Genomic DNA, 15,052 nt, shown 5'->3' with positions numbered 1-15,052 from the left:
GGTTTGCGAACGTTTTTCAGAAGCCAAACGTGTGCCGTTTTGAGTGTTACGCTTCTGATTTGAGTGCCACACTTCCGTTTAATGCCACACTGAGATCTGTCTGTTTTTGCTATTTATTTTGCATTTTTGTTTTTGCGGCTCTTTTCTTTTTGTGACTGTGTGGAATCCAGTTCAGCTACTGATTGATTGACTGATTGATTGATTGTGTGATTGCAGTACATTATTTATTGCTTTCATTTTATGGATCAGTGGTCTCGTTAGATAGTAAAATTCATGTTAAATTGCTGTTTTAGGGGTTTTTTTTTCAAAAGTCTGGAACGGATTAATCCATTTTGCATTACTTTCTATGAGAAAGGGTGCCTTGGTTTTGGAATGCTTTGGTTTTGGAACAGACTTCCGGAACGGATTAAGTTTGAGAACCAAGGTACCACTGTACATGCTACTAAGCAGAGATAAAATTTCAAGCTCAATTAGAATTTTTAAAAACCCATACAATTTAAAACATGGGGCATGATTGTGGCGGTTGCTAAGAATTTTCCAGACTCTGCTGCCACCAGCTTAATCTGCAAAGAGAAAAGTCACATAATAATTGGCTGAATTGTCCTGGCTGGGAAGGAACATCTTGCCTTACAGCCCTTGAAGATGAGATCGTGCTTCTTATTATTTACTTTCCTTGATCACATTTGCATCCCACCTTCCCTTCAAAGAGCTCAAGGTAGTGCACTCTCTCCTTATATTATCCTCACAACAGCCCTGTGGGGAAGGTTAGGCTGGGAGACTGGCCAGCCTGAGAGTCACACACGAGTTTCATGTCTGGGGGGGGGGAGATTTGAACCCTGGTCTCCCAGGTCCTGGTCCGACATGCAGACGACTACACCACACTGGCTCACACCAGTTGGTAAAGGACTCTGTCCGATGCCAGGCCTACTCAGAGTAGTCCCGTTGAAGTTAACTGGGCATGGCTAAGTTGGCTTCATTCATTTCAGTGCGTCTGTCCTGAGTAGGGCTGGCATTGCTTACAACCCCCTGCAACCGCGAGTAAAGCTGGACACTGCATTGCACACTGTTATTATTATGCAAGTGGGTCCTTCATTAATACACCAGCAACTGTTTGTCGGCAGGCCTCCTTTTGGGGAAGATGGGCGAGCGAGGGGCTCCTCTGGTGAACGTCTGCCAGTGCCTGAATGAGGCAGTGATGAAGATTGTGGCCATGGCAGTCTGGTAAGTCAAATGCCGCCCTGGTGGGCCAGCAATTAGGAAGAACATCAGGAAGAACTGTTCGACAGTGGAATTTGCTGCCAAGGAGTGTGGTGGAGTCTCCTTCTTTGGAGGTCTTTAAGCAGAGGCTTGACAACCATATGTCAGGAGTGCTCTGATGGTGTTTCCTGCTTGGCAGGGGGTTGGACTCGATGGCCCTTGTGGTCTCTTCCAACTCTATGATTCTATGATTCAATTCAGGCAGAGATGGGGAAGCTTTTTGGCTTCGTGGGCCAGGTCCTTTCCAGGATCAAATTTGACAGGTACATGTGTGTTTTGCCTTTTTAGTTTGTAAACCAGGTGACAAGGCCTGCCTCTCATTCTTTTACTGATGTGAGACACTTTGGGAGCCAATAATTGTCTGAAAAGCGAGATTGGAATATTAAAAATAAATAAGCCCTGGTGGCTGCATTCTTCCTCCACTGGAACGAGCTAGTTTGGTTTAACGGTCCTAAGAGACCTGCATTGGCTCCCAGTACATTTCCGAGCACAATTCAAAGTGCTGGTGCTGACCTTTAAAGCCCTAAACGGCCTCGGTCCAGTATACCTGAAGGAGCGTCTCCACCCCCATCGTTCAGCCCGGACACTGAGGTCCAGCTCTGAGGGCCTTCTGGCGGTTCCCTCATTGCGAGAAGTGAGATTACAGGGAACCAGGCAGAGGGCCTTCTTGGTAGTGGTGCTCACCCTATGGAATGCCCTCCCATCAGATGTCAGAGATAAATAACTATACAATCTTCCGTAGGCATCTGAAGGCAGACCAGTATCAGGAAGTTTTTAATGCGTTGTGGTTTGTTGTGTCTTTGTATATTTGCTGGAAGCCACCCAGAGTGGTTGGGGCAAACCAGTCAGACGGGCAGGGTACAAAAAACACATGATGATGTTGATGATGAAGTTCACTGAGTAAGTTTCAAAACTTCCAAAGTCATTCCAGTTGCTGAGCGAATAGAACATGAACTAAATTTGTTTCGGAATAGAATGATTTCTAGCTCACATTCAAGCTCATTCCCTTACATTTTGCTTTGTTTATGCTGTAGGCTCTCTGGGCCTTTAAATTTAAATTGCTGGGGGAAATAAACGAAGCAGTTCACATTCCTCTGTGTGTTTGTGTTTTGACGCCCTCGCCGCAGGCTCCACCGATCATAGCTGTCAACTTACAGATTTGAAAATAAGGGACCAGCAGCCTTGAAAATAAGGGACCTGCAGCCTCACCTGTTCCAGGCACTCCAGTCTTCCTGTCCTCCTGCAGTCTGGTCAAACTCATGCTGGGTACCTTCGAGAACACTGTCCAACCAACTTTGTAACCAGAGGTTCAACTGAATAGAATCTAAATAACATGTACCACAAGGCCTATGCAGCCTCAACTTAAGATGGCTCCCCGGCCTGGCTTTGCACTGCAAAGTTTGCAGCAGCACGTGCAACAAAATGGCGTCCAGCATTCAAAAACCCCCTCAGCTTGCATTAACTAGCCACACACAAGGCATGCAAGCTCCACCCCCCAGTCATTTTTAGACTTCTTATTGGTTGAGCAACACAGCCAGGCAACACAGTTGGAGCCTCCCTCCTCCCTGGCTGGCAGGGAGGGAGGGAGAGGAGCTGCTTCCTTTGAAATTTAAGGGACATCAATAAGGGACAGCAGCGGGACATGGCGCTGGAATAAGGGACTGTCCCTTCAAATAAGGGACACTTGACAGCTATGCCACCGATCCTGAGCTTGCCCGTTTTGTGCTGTTGCAGGTATTTCCCGTTCGGCATCGTCTTCTTGATAGCCGGGAAGATCTTGGAGATGGAAGACCCCTCCACGATTGGGAAGAAGCTGGGCCTCTATGCCATGACTGTCGTGACTGGCTTGGCCATCCATGGCCTCTGCTTCCTGCCTCTGCTGTTTGTGCTCATCACCAAGAAGAACCCTTTCTCCTTCATCCGGGGGATCCTCCAAGCCCTGCTCATCGCCCTGGCAACGTCGTCCAGGTAAGAGGCGCAGGAGACTCTTAAGGCATAATGTGGTGTCAGGGCTGGAGTCAGCCGGAGGTCAGCAACACCTGAGGCCAGTGAAGTTAAATCTTTACTCAAGGAATCCCACCACGGAGCTCAGGCCTAGTGGTCTCAGCAAGTCTTCCCAAGAGGTCTTGCCCCAATGAAGCAGTTGCGAGGACTGAAAGTCCCCGCCTTCCCACCCCTCTCTCTAAGGCTTCTCCCCTCGAGGGTTTTCCCCATTCAGTCTCAACAGTGTCTGCACACAACTAACCTCTCTTCTGCTCTTTTCATTTCTCTGCATGTTCTGGGAGACCAGAGGGGGAGGGAGCAGGTTGCTGCAGGAGGAGCAGATTCCCTGGGTTCTTCTTCCTGGCCCTGAAATAATCCTTGGAACTGCAGTTTACCCCTTGCAGAGCTATCATTCCCAGCACCCTTTAAAAACTACAGTTCCCAGGATTCCTGGGGGGGACGACACACACGCCATGTTTGTGTGGTGTACGCACAGCTGGTTTTAAAAATCTGTTTGCCCCTTCTTGGGTGGGCGGCTTTGCGGATGGGCCCCGGGTCTCCTCTGTGAACCAGCCTATCGCAAGCCAGATCGTCCTCCTGCCAACAGATTTGCCAACGGCGGTAGGGATCAGAGGGTGGGCGCAGAGCCAACTGGCCAGTAGTAGCGCTTGGCCCCACGCCCAGTGCAAGGAAAAATTCCCAGCTTGCGGGGCCTTTCGGCCTCTCTCTCTCTTTTTTTTTTATAAGCTATTTATTAAGATTTTTTATAATATTACAATAACAGAAAAAAAAGAAAAAACAGAATAACAAACATACAGAATAAAAAAACTTTTTAAGAAAAAGAAAAAAACACACATACATTTTCAATTACTTGTTTTCTTTTAACTTGTTTCCCGGACCTCCTCATACCTCCCTTTTTTGTATTCCACCCCAAATTGTTAGTTCAGCAAATCCTTACCATTATATTATTACCTATTTATAATCCTTTTTTTCATATTCTCTTAAAGCATTACAGCTGGAAACCGCTTAATTTCAATCCAACATCATTCTAACACTCATTAATTTTACAATATTTCTGTAGATAATCTTTAAATTTCTTCCAATCTTCTTCCACCGACTCTTCTCCCTGGTCTCGGATTCTGCCAGTCATTTCTGCCAGTCCCATATAGTCCATCACCTTCATCTGCCATTCTTCCAAAGTGGGTAGTTCTTGTGTCTTCCAATACTTTGCAATAAGTATTCTTGCTGCTGTTGTAGCATACATAAAAAACGTTCTGTCCTTCTTTGGCACCAATTGGCCGACATTTTCGGCCTCTCTCTCACTGAAAGGCGGATAGGTGTTGGGTAAGCCTAGTCTTGGTTGGAGCGAGGGGTTTGTAGCCTCCTCCTGCCCCTCCATGGGTAAGGGTATCCTGTTAAAAGGATCCAGAAGGAGTGGCTCCTGTCCGATGCCCAGGCGGGGGCTAGGGCTATACCGCTCCTCCAACGGGGACCACCTAGGGGACGCCCCGATTTGATGTAGGTCATCAGGCGTCCGTCCCGTCACTGGCTTCACCCTTAATAACACTTCCAGCAGATGATCAGGAGTGACATACGCAGTTGCTTGCCACAACGCCTGTGGCCAAACCTTCACAGCTATAACCAATAACTTTGTGGCCTTATTTGATCCCAAACCAATATGCCTAGTGTTGTCTAGTTATTTGCACCTTAGGGAACAGGGAGGTTACAGGGCCTCCCTACGGAAACACCGGTGTCTTGCTAACTAGCGTGGCTTTTCCCTCGCAGCTCAGCCACCCTGCCCATCACCCTGAAGTGTCTTTTAGAAAACAACGGGATCGACAGGCGGATAGCCAGGTTTGTCCTCCCAGTCGGGGCAACCATCAACATGGACGGGACTGCGCTTTATGAGGCAGTGGCAGCCATATTTATCGCGCAGGTCAACGAATACGACCTGGACTTTGGGCAGATCATAACCATCAGGTAAATCCACTTCCTTCTTTCATATCCCCCCTCTGGCCTTTGTAACTGAAGCAGATGCTAGAAAGAAAGAAAGAAAGAAAGAAAGAAAGAAAGAAAGAAAGAAAGAAAGAAAGAAAGAAAGAAAGTTTAGACATTCTGATTGAGACCATGCACTTTTCATGACAAGTGTCGAGAAAAGGCAAGAGTGTGGCTTTCTTGCCATATTTGTTATGTTTTGCCAGTCGTCTTTATTTTATATGGTGATGACCCAGTGCTTAGAAAGTTCTTAAAAAAGAAAAGAAAAAAAGACCTAACTCAAGTTCATCCTTTCCAAAAATGAACTACGTTGTTCCTGTTAACAGTTCGTCCTTTTACAAAGCAAGATAGTTTAGTTCAAGTTAATCCAAATGAACTTTCTCAGGTTAGAAAAAATCCATCCTTGCCCCCTCCCCCCCCCAAAAAAAGTGTTCCAATGTGTAGTATAAAATAATAATGTTCCAGTGTGCAGTATAAAATATAGTTAGGTAGCCTGAGAAAACATGAAATGTGAATGGCTTCGTTTATTTTCGCAATCTTTAAGCTTAAAGGCCCAAAGAATCTAAAGCAGAAAAAACGTGTAAGAGGACTATGAAAACCTCAAAATGCACACACAATAGAATATGAATTGCTGATTCCCCACAACACAATCTTGTTCTGAACTTCAACTTCAACTAGAAATCATGTGAAGTTCTGCCAGAAGATGAACTTAATTCACCTTTAGTTTGCTTGGCAAAATTTGATGTGTCGATAAATGTTGAAACTGATGAACCTGTAGCCAGTTAAAACCAGGGTCCAGGCAGCTAGTGTTTGTTGATGGCTGTATTGCCCACCAGTATTAGAGACTGCATGCCTCTGAATGCCCGTTCCTGGAATTTGCAGATGGGAGACATTGTTCTTGGGCCTTACAAGCCGGGTGGCTACAGTGAGAACTGAATGCTGGGCTGGATGGGCCTTTGCCCTGATGCAGCAGACCAGTTTTTATGGACCTTTCTAGTGGCTTAGGCCCAGGGCCAGCCCAAGAAAATTTTGGCACCTGAGTCAGACCCCAAAATGGCATCCCCTTCCCTGCCACCCTGCCAGGGAAGAAGGGGTGAGGGAAGATCTACATCAGGAACAAGTAAGGGAAAGAAAGATTGTCACCGGGAACTCCTGCCCCGGCAGATCCTGCCGCCTGAGGCAGTCAGCTCGCCTTGCCTCTTGGGTGGGCCAGCCCTGAATAACAATCTACATTGGGATCTGCTGCGCCTGAGGATTCTGCCGCCTGAGGCAGTCTCAGCTTGCCTCATGGCTGGGGTCGGCCCTGCTTAGGCCAGCTGCTGCCTTTCAGACTTAACTTCCCCCCAATACCATCTGTAAAATGGGGGCAATACTACTTGGCCGGTTTAGCTGTAAGGATTGCTGAGATGATGCAGAAAGCTCTAAGTGGAAATCACCGGGGGCTGCTGAAAGGTTCTGACCATTCCTCTCTATCAGTGATGGCCAAACTCGGCCCTCCAGCTATTTTTGGGGCTACAATTCCCACCACTGGTCCTGTTAGCTAGGGATGAATCATAGAATCATAGAATCATAGAGTTGGAAGAGACCACAAGGGCCATCGAGTCCAACCCCCTGCCAAGCAGGAAACACCATCAGAACACTCCTGACATATGGTTGTCAAGCCTCTGCTTAAAGACCTCCAAAGAAGGAGACTCCACCACACTCCTTGGCAGCAAATTCCACTGTCGAACAGCTCTTACTGTCAGGAAGTTCTTCCTAATGTTTAGGTGGAATCTTCTTTCTTGTAGTTTGGATCCATTGCTCCGTGTCCGCTTCTCTGGAGCAGCAGAAAACAACCTTTCTCCCTCCTCTATGTGACATCCTTTTATATATTTGAACATGGCTATCATATCACCCCTTAACCTCCTCTTCTCCAGGCTAAACGTGCCCAGCTCCCTTAGCCGTTCCTCATAAGGCATCGTTTCCAGGCCTTTGACCATTTTGGTTGCCCTCCTCTGGACACGTTCCAGTTTGTCAGTGTCCTTCTTGAACTGTGGTGCCCAGAACTGGACACAGTACTCCAGGTGAGGTCTGACCAGTGCAGAATACAGTGGCACTATTACTTCCCTTGATCTAGATGCTATACTCCTATTGATGCAGCCCAGAATTGCATTGGCTTTTTTAGCTGCCGTGTCACACTGTTGGCTCATGTCAAGTTTGTGGTCAACCAAGACTCCTAGATCCTTTTCACATGTACTGCTCTCAAGCCAGGTGTCACCCAGGTGGATGATGGGAGTTGTAGTCCCAAAACAGCTGGAGGGCCAGGTTTGGCCACCACCGGTCTATATGGCATCTGCAATGGTTGGGAAAGCCGCCCTGTCCCCAGAGCAACAGCACTCTGCTTCTCCTCTTCTTGCAGCATCACGGCCACAGCGGCAAGCATCGGGGCAGCCGGGATTCCCCAGTCGGGCCTTGTTACCATGGTCATCGTGTTGACCTCTGTCGGCCTCCCCACAGAAGACATCACCCTGATCATCGCTGTTGACTGGGCCTTGTGAGTTGCTCTTTACTCCGTTGGTGTGTCGTGTTTGGATACAGATTGATTAGACAAATCCATGGGGGAGAGGGCTGTCGAGGGCTACTAGCCACAAAGGCTATGCTCTGCCCCCACAGCTGGGAGGCAGCTATGCTTCCACGTACCAGTTGCTGGAAACCACAGGAGGGGAAAGTGCTTTTGTGCTCATGTTCTGCTTGCGGTTTTCCCGCAGGCATCTGGTTGGCCGCTGTGAGAACAGGATGCTGGCCACTGGCCTCATCCAACAGGCTCTGTCCTTGTACAGTGGTACCTCGGCTTACAGACGCTTCAGGTTACAGGCTCCACTAACCCAGAAATAGTACCTCGGGTTCAGAACTTTGCTTCAGGATGAGAACAGAAATCGTGTGGTGGCAGCGGGAGGCCCCATTAGCTAAATTGGTACCTCAGGTTAAGAACAGTTTCAGGTTAAGAATGGACCTCCAGAACGAATTAAGTTCTTAACCCGAGGTACCACTGTAGTCTTAAGGCTATATCTAAGATTGTACAGTCATACCTCGGGTTACAGACACTTCAGATTGTGTTTTCTTCGGGTTACAGACCGCTGAAACCCGGAAGTACCGGAACGGGTTACTTCCAGGTTTCAGCAGTCGCGCATGCGCAGAAGCGCTAAATCGCACTTTGTGCATGCGCAGAAGCACCAAATCGCCGCAGACGCGGGTTGCGAACGTGCATCCCGCACAAATCACGTTCGCAACCCACTGTATTGCTAATAGGGGAAATTGGCAAAAACACATGCCTGCAAGTTTACAAAAAAACCCAGAGTTGGCAGGGTGAGTGAGCTGGCTTCATTTAATGTCCTGCTGCAGCCTTTCCAAGTTTGGGTCCCCAGATGTTTGACTACAACTCCCATCACCCCCAACTAACAGAACCAGTGCTCTGGGGGGATGGGAGTTGTAGTCCATCAACATCTGGGGGCTCAAGCTTGAGAAAGGCTGTGTCCTACCATATAAAAACTGAACGCTCAAAAGCTTGGATGGAGTTGCATTCTCTTGTCATTCCTGTTGCATGCTGAAGACATGCACCTTTACTCTTGACTGTTGACACTTGAGATATACATTTTTAGGCTCCACCCCCTTACTGTGATTGCAGCTTGCTTTAAACCGTTTTCAATACTGCATTTCAAATTGTTGTGGCGCAACCTGGGGCCTCAAGGTGAAGGCCAGGTAATAAATCAGAATAAGCACAGTAATCACAACTCAGCCAAGGAAAAAGAACAAAAGAGATGGGATCGTGCCCACTGTTAGTCCTACGGAGAGGAGACCCACTGGTTTTAAATAACATGATGGACTGCAGGCCATTGCTTGCAATGTGTCTGCTCTGTGAATAGAACACACAGTCCCAGGAAGGGCTGAGATTTTCAGAGCTAAGGGCAGCTGCAGGTTTGATTCCCATATGGGACAGCTGCATATCCCTGCATTACAGGGAGTCGGACTAAATGATCTGCAGGGACCCTTCCAACTCCACAATCCTGCGATTCTGTGATCGCTCACCCATTTGGAAAACGTCTTCAGATGGAAAATTGCAGGTGGTCCTCTTTGAACAGGGGTAGGCAACCTGAAGCCCAGGGGCCGGATGCAGCCCAATCGCCTTCTAAATCTGGCATAGCTGTCAACTTACAGATTTGAAAATAAGGGACCAGCAGCTTTGAAAATAAGGGATCAGCAGCCAAAATAAGGAATTTCAGTTAACCAGCTGAAATACGAAGTTAAAAGGGACCAGATAATTTGGGAGAGCAGCACCGGTTTTTAGCCCTTCGTTTCCAGAGGTTGCTGCTCAAGACACCAGCTGATGAAACACTGCAATTAAATAACTACAAGCAGCAACCACTTTTCGCGCAAAACGAAGTCCAAGCTACGAAGATGCTGCTGCAGTTCTGTATCTTTTCTCTCGTGCTCCATCTGCAGCTCTCAGTTCCATCAGGTGGGGCAGGAGGGGGGGGGAGATAGCGCCCAAAGTAAACCTGCAGATCAGACCATCTATGCCAGTCTACCACTACAAATCAATGGGAGAAGTGCTTGCGGTCCTTCCCTTGTAGCCCTTGGAACACCTGCCCGTGCCTCCTCCTCCTCCTCCTCTCTCTGAACTGCTTTCTCTATGGTTGCCCTCACTCTCCTCTCAAGGCTTCTCAGCAATTCATAGGCCGTGCCAGGCTGCCCATCTCATCCAGGTCCTTTGGTGGCGCAGCCGCAGTACGGCCTAGTGGGAGCGGCGGCGACAGGCAGAGGGGAGGCCCCAGGCAGAGACGCTCAGTTCAGAGGCTCCCACCAGTCCCGGCGGGGAGGGGCTCCTGGGGGCCGAGGCTGGTGAGAGGAGGCCGGAGGGGGGCGGGCCGGGCAGCCAAGCAACACAGTTGGAGCCTCCCTCCTCCCTGGCCGGCAGGGAGGGAGGGAGAGGAGCTGCTTCCTTTGAAACCCGGGAAATTTAAGGGACATCATCGATAAGGGACAGCAGTGGGACACGGCGCTGGGATAAGGGAGTTTCCCACCAAATAAGGGACGGTTGACAGCTATGAAATCTGGCCTGTGGATGGTCCGGGAATCAGCATGTTTTTACATGAGTTGAATGTGTCCTTTTATTTAAAATGCATCTCTGGGTTATTTGTGGAGCCTGTCTGGTGTTTTTACATGAGCAGAATGTGTGCTTTTATTTAAAATGCATCTCTGGGTTATTTGTGGGGCATAGGAATTTGTTCATTTTTCCCCCCTTCAAAATATAGTCCGGCCCCCCACAAGGTCTGAGGGACAGTGGACCGGCCCCCTGCTGAAAAAGTTTGCTGACCCCTGTCTTTGAACATAAAGCTGCGGAGAAATGGGAAGGGCAGCCCGACTGACCATCTGAACCTCTTCTTTGAATTGGTTTCCAACCCCTTTCTGTTTGTCCCCCACATCATCTAGGGACCGATTACGCACAATGACCAACGTCTTGGGAGATGCGCTGGCAGCAGGAATCATAGCCCATGTCTGTCGGAAAGATTTTGCTCCAAAACCAGGCAAAGTATGTGTGGGTGTCACTTGAGAAGCGGTTACAGTGGTACATCGGGTTACAAACATTTCAGGTTACAAACTCCGCTAACCCGGAAGGATAGTACCTAGGGTTAAGAACTTTGCCCCAGGATGAGAACAGAAATTGCATGCTGGCGGCAGCGGGAGGCCCCATTAGCTAAATAGATACCTCAGGTTAAAAATTGTTTCAGGTTAAGAACGTACCTCCAGAACGAATTAAGTTTGTAACTAGAGGTACCACTGTACATCCAAACATATCAGAAAGTCAGTTAAGGAGTCGAGTGAGAGGGAGGGGTAAGGAAGGACAAATCGATCAGGTTTGTTTTTCAAAAATTCTCATTTTTCCAATCTTAAATTCAGTTCTCCACATTTCCACAATAATTTGCGGTTTGCTTAAAAAGTCCTCATGGCCATTCGTCAGCTTCTTAGCGCAAAACATACTTTTAAAAAACAGGGTTTTGACTAATAAACGTTTTTGCAGAATGATTTCCCCCAGTTTTGTATGATATTTTCACAAAGATGTGCATTTATATGCACGCGTTGCCTTTGTTTGTACATTTCTGTACTGATTACTTGAAGGAGTGCAGAATTTTAAAGGACGTCTGCATTTCGGTTTGCACATTGTTTCGAAAGAAAAAGATTTGGCTTGTACGCTTTAAAAATGTGGACTGAATTGAATTCAGAGCAGGTTCATCTCAGCACCTGCATTTTGCTTCCCACATCCCTACAGGATCCCGAGAGCAACGAAGAAAAACCAGCCTTGAGGGAGACATCTGCCTCCAACGACCACGTCATGGAAGTGATCGGAGAGGTTTTAGCTGAGCAAAAAAACTACAACATCTGTCAGGTGTGATACCTGCAGCCCACCTGCTCCTGGGAAGGGAAGGCAGGTCAGTGCGAAGAAGGTGCCTGTTGACCCTCTGAGTGTCCCACCGGACAAGGGCCTCATCGCGCACAAACACAGCAGAGAGAGATGCACTGTGAAGAAGTTCGGAATGACACAAAAGTGCCACGGCGCGAAGACCTCCTCTTGCACGGATAAGAACATGAGAACAGCCTGCTGGGCCAGGCTAGCGGCCCGTCTAGTCTCACAGCAGCCAGCCAGATTCCTGTGGGAAGCCAGCAAACAGGATTTCCTGTTTCCCAGCCTATTGGGAGAAGCCAGGGGGTGAACCTGAGACCTTTGTGCATGCAAAGCAAGACGCTCTGCCGCTCAGCTACGGACCTTCCCCTGCAGACGCCCAACTTGGAAGTCCGTCAGCAGGAAAGAAGTGCAGCAAGACTGCTTGCCCCCCACCCCACCTCAAGCATTTGGCCTGGGACATGCGCCTCCCATGAAGAAGACGTAAAAGGAGCCAGGTGGTCCATCTATTGCAGCATCCTTTTTTCACAGCGGCCAACCAGACACCCGCGGGGAAATCCGCAAGCGGGATTCAAGCATGAGAGCAACCTTCCCCTCCTGTGTTTTCCAACAACACTTATTCAAAAGCATAGCCGCTTCCAAGTGTGGCAGCAGTAGCCTTAGATAGCCCTCTCCTCCATAAATTTGTCGAAATCCTCTTTTAAAGCCATAGAGGTTTTTGGCCATCGCTGCCTCCTATGACAGCAGGTTTCATAGTTTAACGATGCACCCTTTAAAGGATAAAGGGTGTAAGGAAGTCTGTTGACAACTGCTTTCAGCTCTGCCCAGACACAGACAGACAGACAGCAGGATGGAATTTCCCCAAGCCACATCTTCCTAGCATCTCTAACCAGGTTATGTGGGTGGTGCTGTGGTCTAAACCACTGAGCCTCTTCGGCTTGCCAATCGGAAGGTCGGCGGTTTGAATCCCCACAACACGGTGAACTCCCATTGCTCTGTCCCAGTTCCTGCCAACCTAGCAGTTCGAAAGCACATCAAAGTGCAAGTAGATAAATAGGTACCACTCCAGTGGGAAGGTAAACGGCGTTTCCGTGCGCTCTGGTTTCCGTCACGGTGTCCCGTTGCACCAGAAGCGGTTTAGTCCTGCTGGCCACATGACCTAGAAAGCTGTCTGCAGACAAACGACGGCTCCCTCAGCGTGAAAGCGAGATGAGCGCCGCAACCCCATAGTCGCCTTTGACTGGACTTAACCATCCAGGGGTCCTTTACCTTTTACTAGGTTATAATTTCTGTAGGATAAAAGAGACCAAGTGCTTATCTAGCTAAGGAGGTTTGGAAGTCATATTGACTTTAAAAGGTTGCGGCTGCTATTATATAACGTGAGAGACTCAGGAAGCTCTCAGGGCCTTGTCTATTCCCCGTGTTCATGTTTTCTTTTTACTTGGAACTTTTAATTTTTAAGAAGTTAGATCTGAGCAAAACTGAGGGCCCCTTTGGGACACAGGGAGTAATCCAGAGCAGTTCATTGGCAAAAACGTCTAATACTTAGTGAGTCTATGGAATGAGCCAGTTGCGTGGCCCTCGCCCCCACCCCCGCTGTAAGGAGATAAAAGGAAGACTGAAAAAGCTGGACTTTTGCTGCTTCGGGACAAAAATGTACATTAAAAACCTGCATGCGGGCCATGCAAAGGGAGAGGGGAATTGTACAAAGAAGCTTTTGAAACAAAATAAAATGTTTTTTCAAATGTAGTCGTTGTCTTTATTGATCTTTTTTCTTCTAGAGAGATAAAACGTCTTCTCCCTGTTGAGCTGAGGTTTCTCACTTCGCTCTAAGGATTCTCCTTTGCTTGGCCAACAAGGGCCAGAGTTTCCCAGAAGAGCCCGAAAGGCTGGATGATTTTTATTGCGATATGTTTGTGGAGAGGGGGTCAGAGCGCCCTGCTTCAGAGGGGGATAAGGATGCCAGGAGTCAAGAGTCCACTTACAGGATGGCCCAGAGAGCGAGGTCAGGTCATGTTGGTTTGGGTCAATGAAGCCCACTTACAGGCCAAGGTCATGCAAATGTGGAAATCAGGTTCCCAGCAAGGCGTATGGAAATGGTTCCGGCAGCTTTCCCCAGGACTAAAGGTTTTTATCCAGGAGCCTGCTAAGCTGATTGGCCGCCAGAGCTATCTGAGTTGTGTCTCCTCGCGAGGAAGCATCTCTTCACAAGTAGCCCTTTATTCTTGATGAGGCCCTGGCTTTCAGACGGGTGACTTTTTAGACAAGAAATCTGAGAATCGTAGCTCTGCGAGAAGAATATGGGGGTCTCTGAATAACTTTTAGCGCCCTTAACAAACAACGTTTCCCAGGATTCCTTGCAGGAAGCCACGACTCCTCAGAGTGGTAGGATGTGCTTTTTAACGGTACGGCGCTGTGGGGTCTGAGTATGCAAACACAGGAGGTATGTTTTGGGGGGTTTTGTTTTAAGAGGAGGGGCCAAATAGTTCAGGAGTGCCTGAAACAAAACTGGTGTCGAACTACCTTTCTTCACGTCTTATTAGTGGCTTGAACACACTGCAAAGACCGCACGTTGCTTCCAACGTCTCACACACTCAAAACATTCACTGGAGTGTCCCCACGCGCACATTCAGAAACCCATGCACCTTCCCCAACCCCCCTTTTACCAAAACCAACTGGCAGCGCTTCACGACTTCGACCGGGGCCCAGCAGCACCTTTTACTGCTCCTGGGCGAAGCCAAAACCAGTGGCACTTTTTCTACCCTACTGGTGGAGCTGATCAAACTCCCTTGGCTCCCACCTATCCCTGTGGAGCCTTACTTTTTTCCTCAAGGTACCTTCTTTCTGCCGTTGCTTTTTCTCCGGTCCTTGCAGTGTCTCCACTCGGGAACGGGTGGCAATTCCTCCCACGAACTTGGCAGGATGTGCACTTGAACTGCTGACGCCGAAACCGAGCTGTTCACCGCAGGGACGCCTTGGACCCACATCCCTTATCCTCGGGGAATGCTGTTTTTCCCGGCCAACGCACCAAGAAATGTAGCTTTATGAGGCTTTGTCCTCGGGTGGGAAAAATATTGCGCCCGGGAAAGGGAAGTGGGAGTCAACAGACACTCAAGGAATAGTTTCAGAGAAAAAGCTTTATTTCTACCATCCATGAACTGGTAGAAGGAGCAAGTGTGATAACTCGCAAAAACATGCACGAGTTCACAGTCACAGAGCATATATTCCCCTTCCAGTTGTTGTTGGTTTGCAAGCCCCCTCCATAGAGGCTGGCCCTTCTCACTGTCCTCGGAGCTTGCTTACCGGTAATCTCCTCTGGCTGATATCTCGGACAGACCAGGGAGATTTTGATAGGCGACATTTTCCCAAGAGTGGGTA

General features: G+C 48.4%; 2 protein-coding genes across 3 annotated transcripts in view; both read left to right on the top strand.

Moving 5' to 3' along the window:
- LOC310753393 (excitatory amino acid transporter 5-like) overlaps positions 1 to 13,423 on the top strand; it is a 38,133-nt gene extending 24,710 nt beyond the window's left edge. For both annotated transcript variants that reach the window (XM_083594670.1, XM_083594671.1), the window contains 6 exons: positions 1,122 to 1,221; positions 2,992 to 3,225; positions 5,026 to 5,220; positions 7,634 to 7,768; positions 10,705 to 10,804; positions 11,543 to 13,423. In XM_083594670.1, the coding sequence (XP_083450796.1) occupies positions 1,122 to 1,221; positions 2,992 to 3,225; positions 5,026 to 5,220; positions 7,634 to 7,768; positions 10,705 to 10,804; positions 11,543 to 11,665 (887 nt within the window). In that variant the 3' untranslated portion in view covers positions 11,666 to 13,423. The remainder of the gene's footprint in view (positions 1 to 1,121; positions 1,222 to 2,991; positions 3,226 to 5,025; positions 5,221 to 7,633; positions 7,769 to 10,704; positions 10,805 to 11,542) is intronic.
- TNFAIP8L1 (TNF alpha induced protein 8 like 1) overlaps positions 1 to 15,052 on the top strand; it is a 155,847-nt gene that overhangs the window by 92,236 nt on the left and 48,559 nt on the right. The gene's annotated exons all lie outside the window — the stretch shown is intronic.

The sequence above is a fragment of the Podarcis filfolensis genome (genome assembly GCF_964270895.1).
Source record: "Podarcis filfolensis genome assembly, chromosome: 18".
Taxonomy (NCBI): domain Eukaryota; kingdom Metazoa; phylum Chordata; class Lepidosauria; order Squamata; family Lacertidae; genus Podarcis; species Podarcis filfolensis.
Note: the sequence above shows the minus strand (reverse complement) of the source record. Positions and strands in the feature narration are given on the sequence as shown.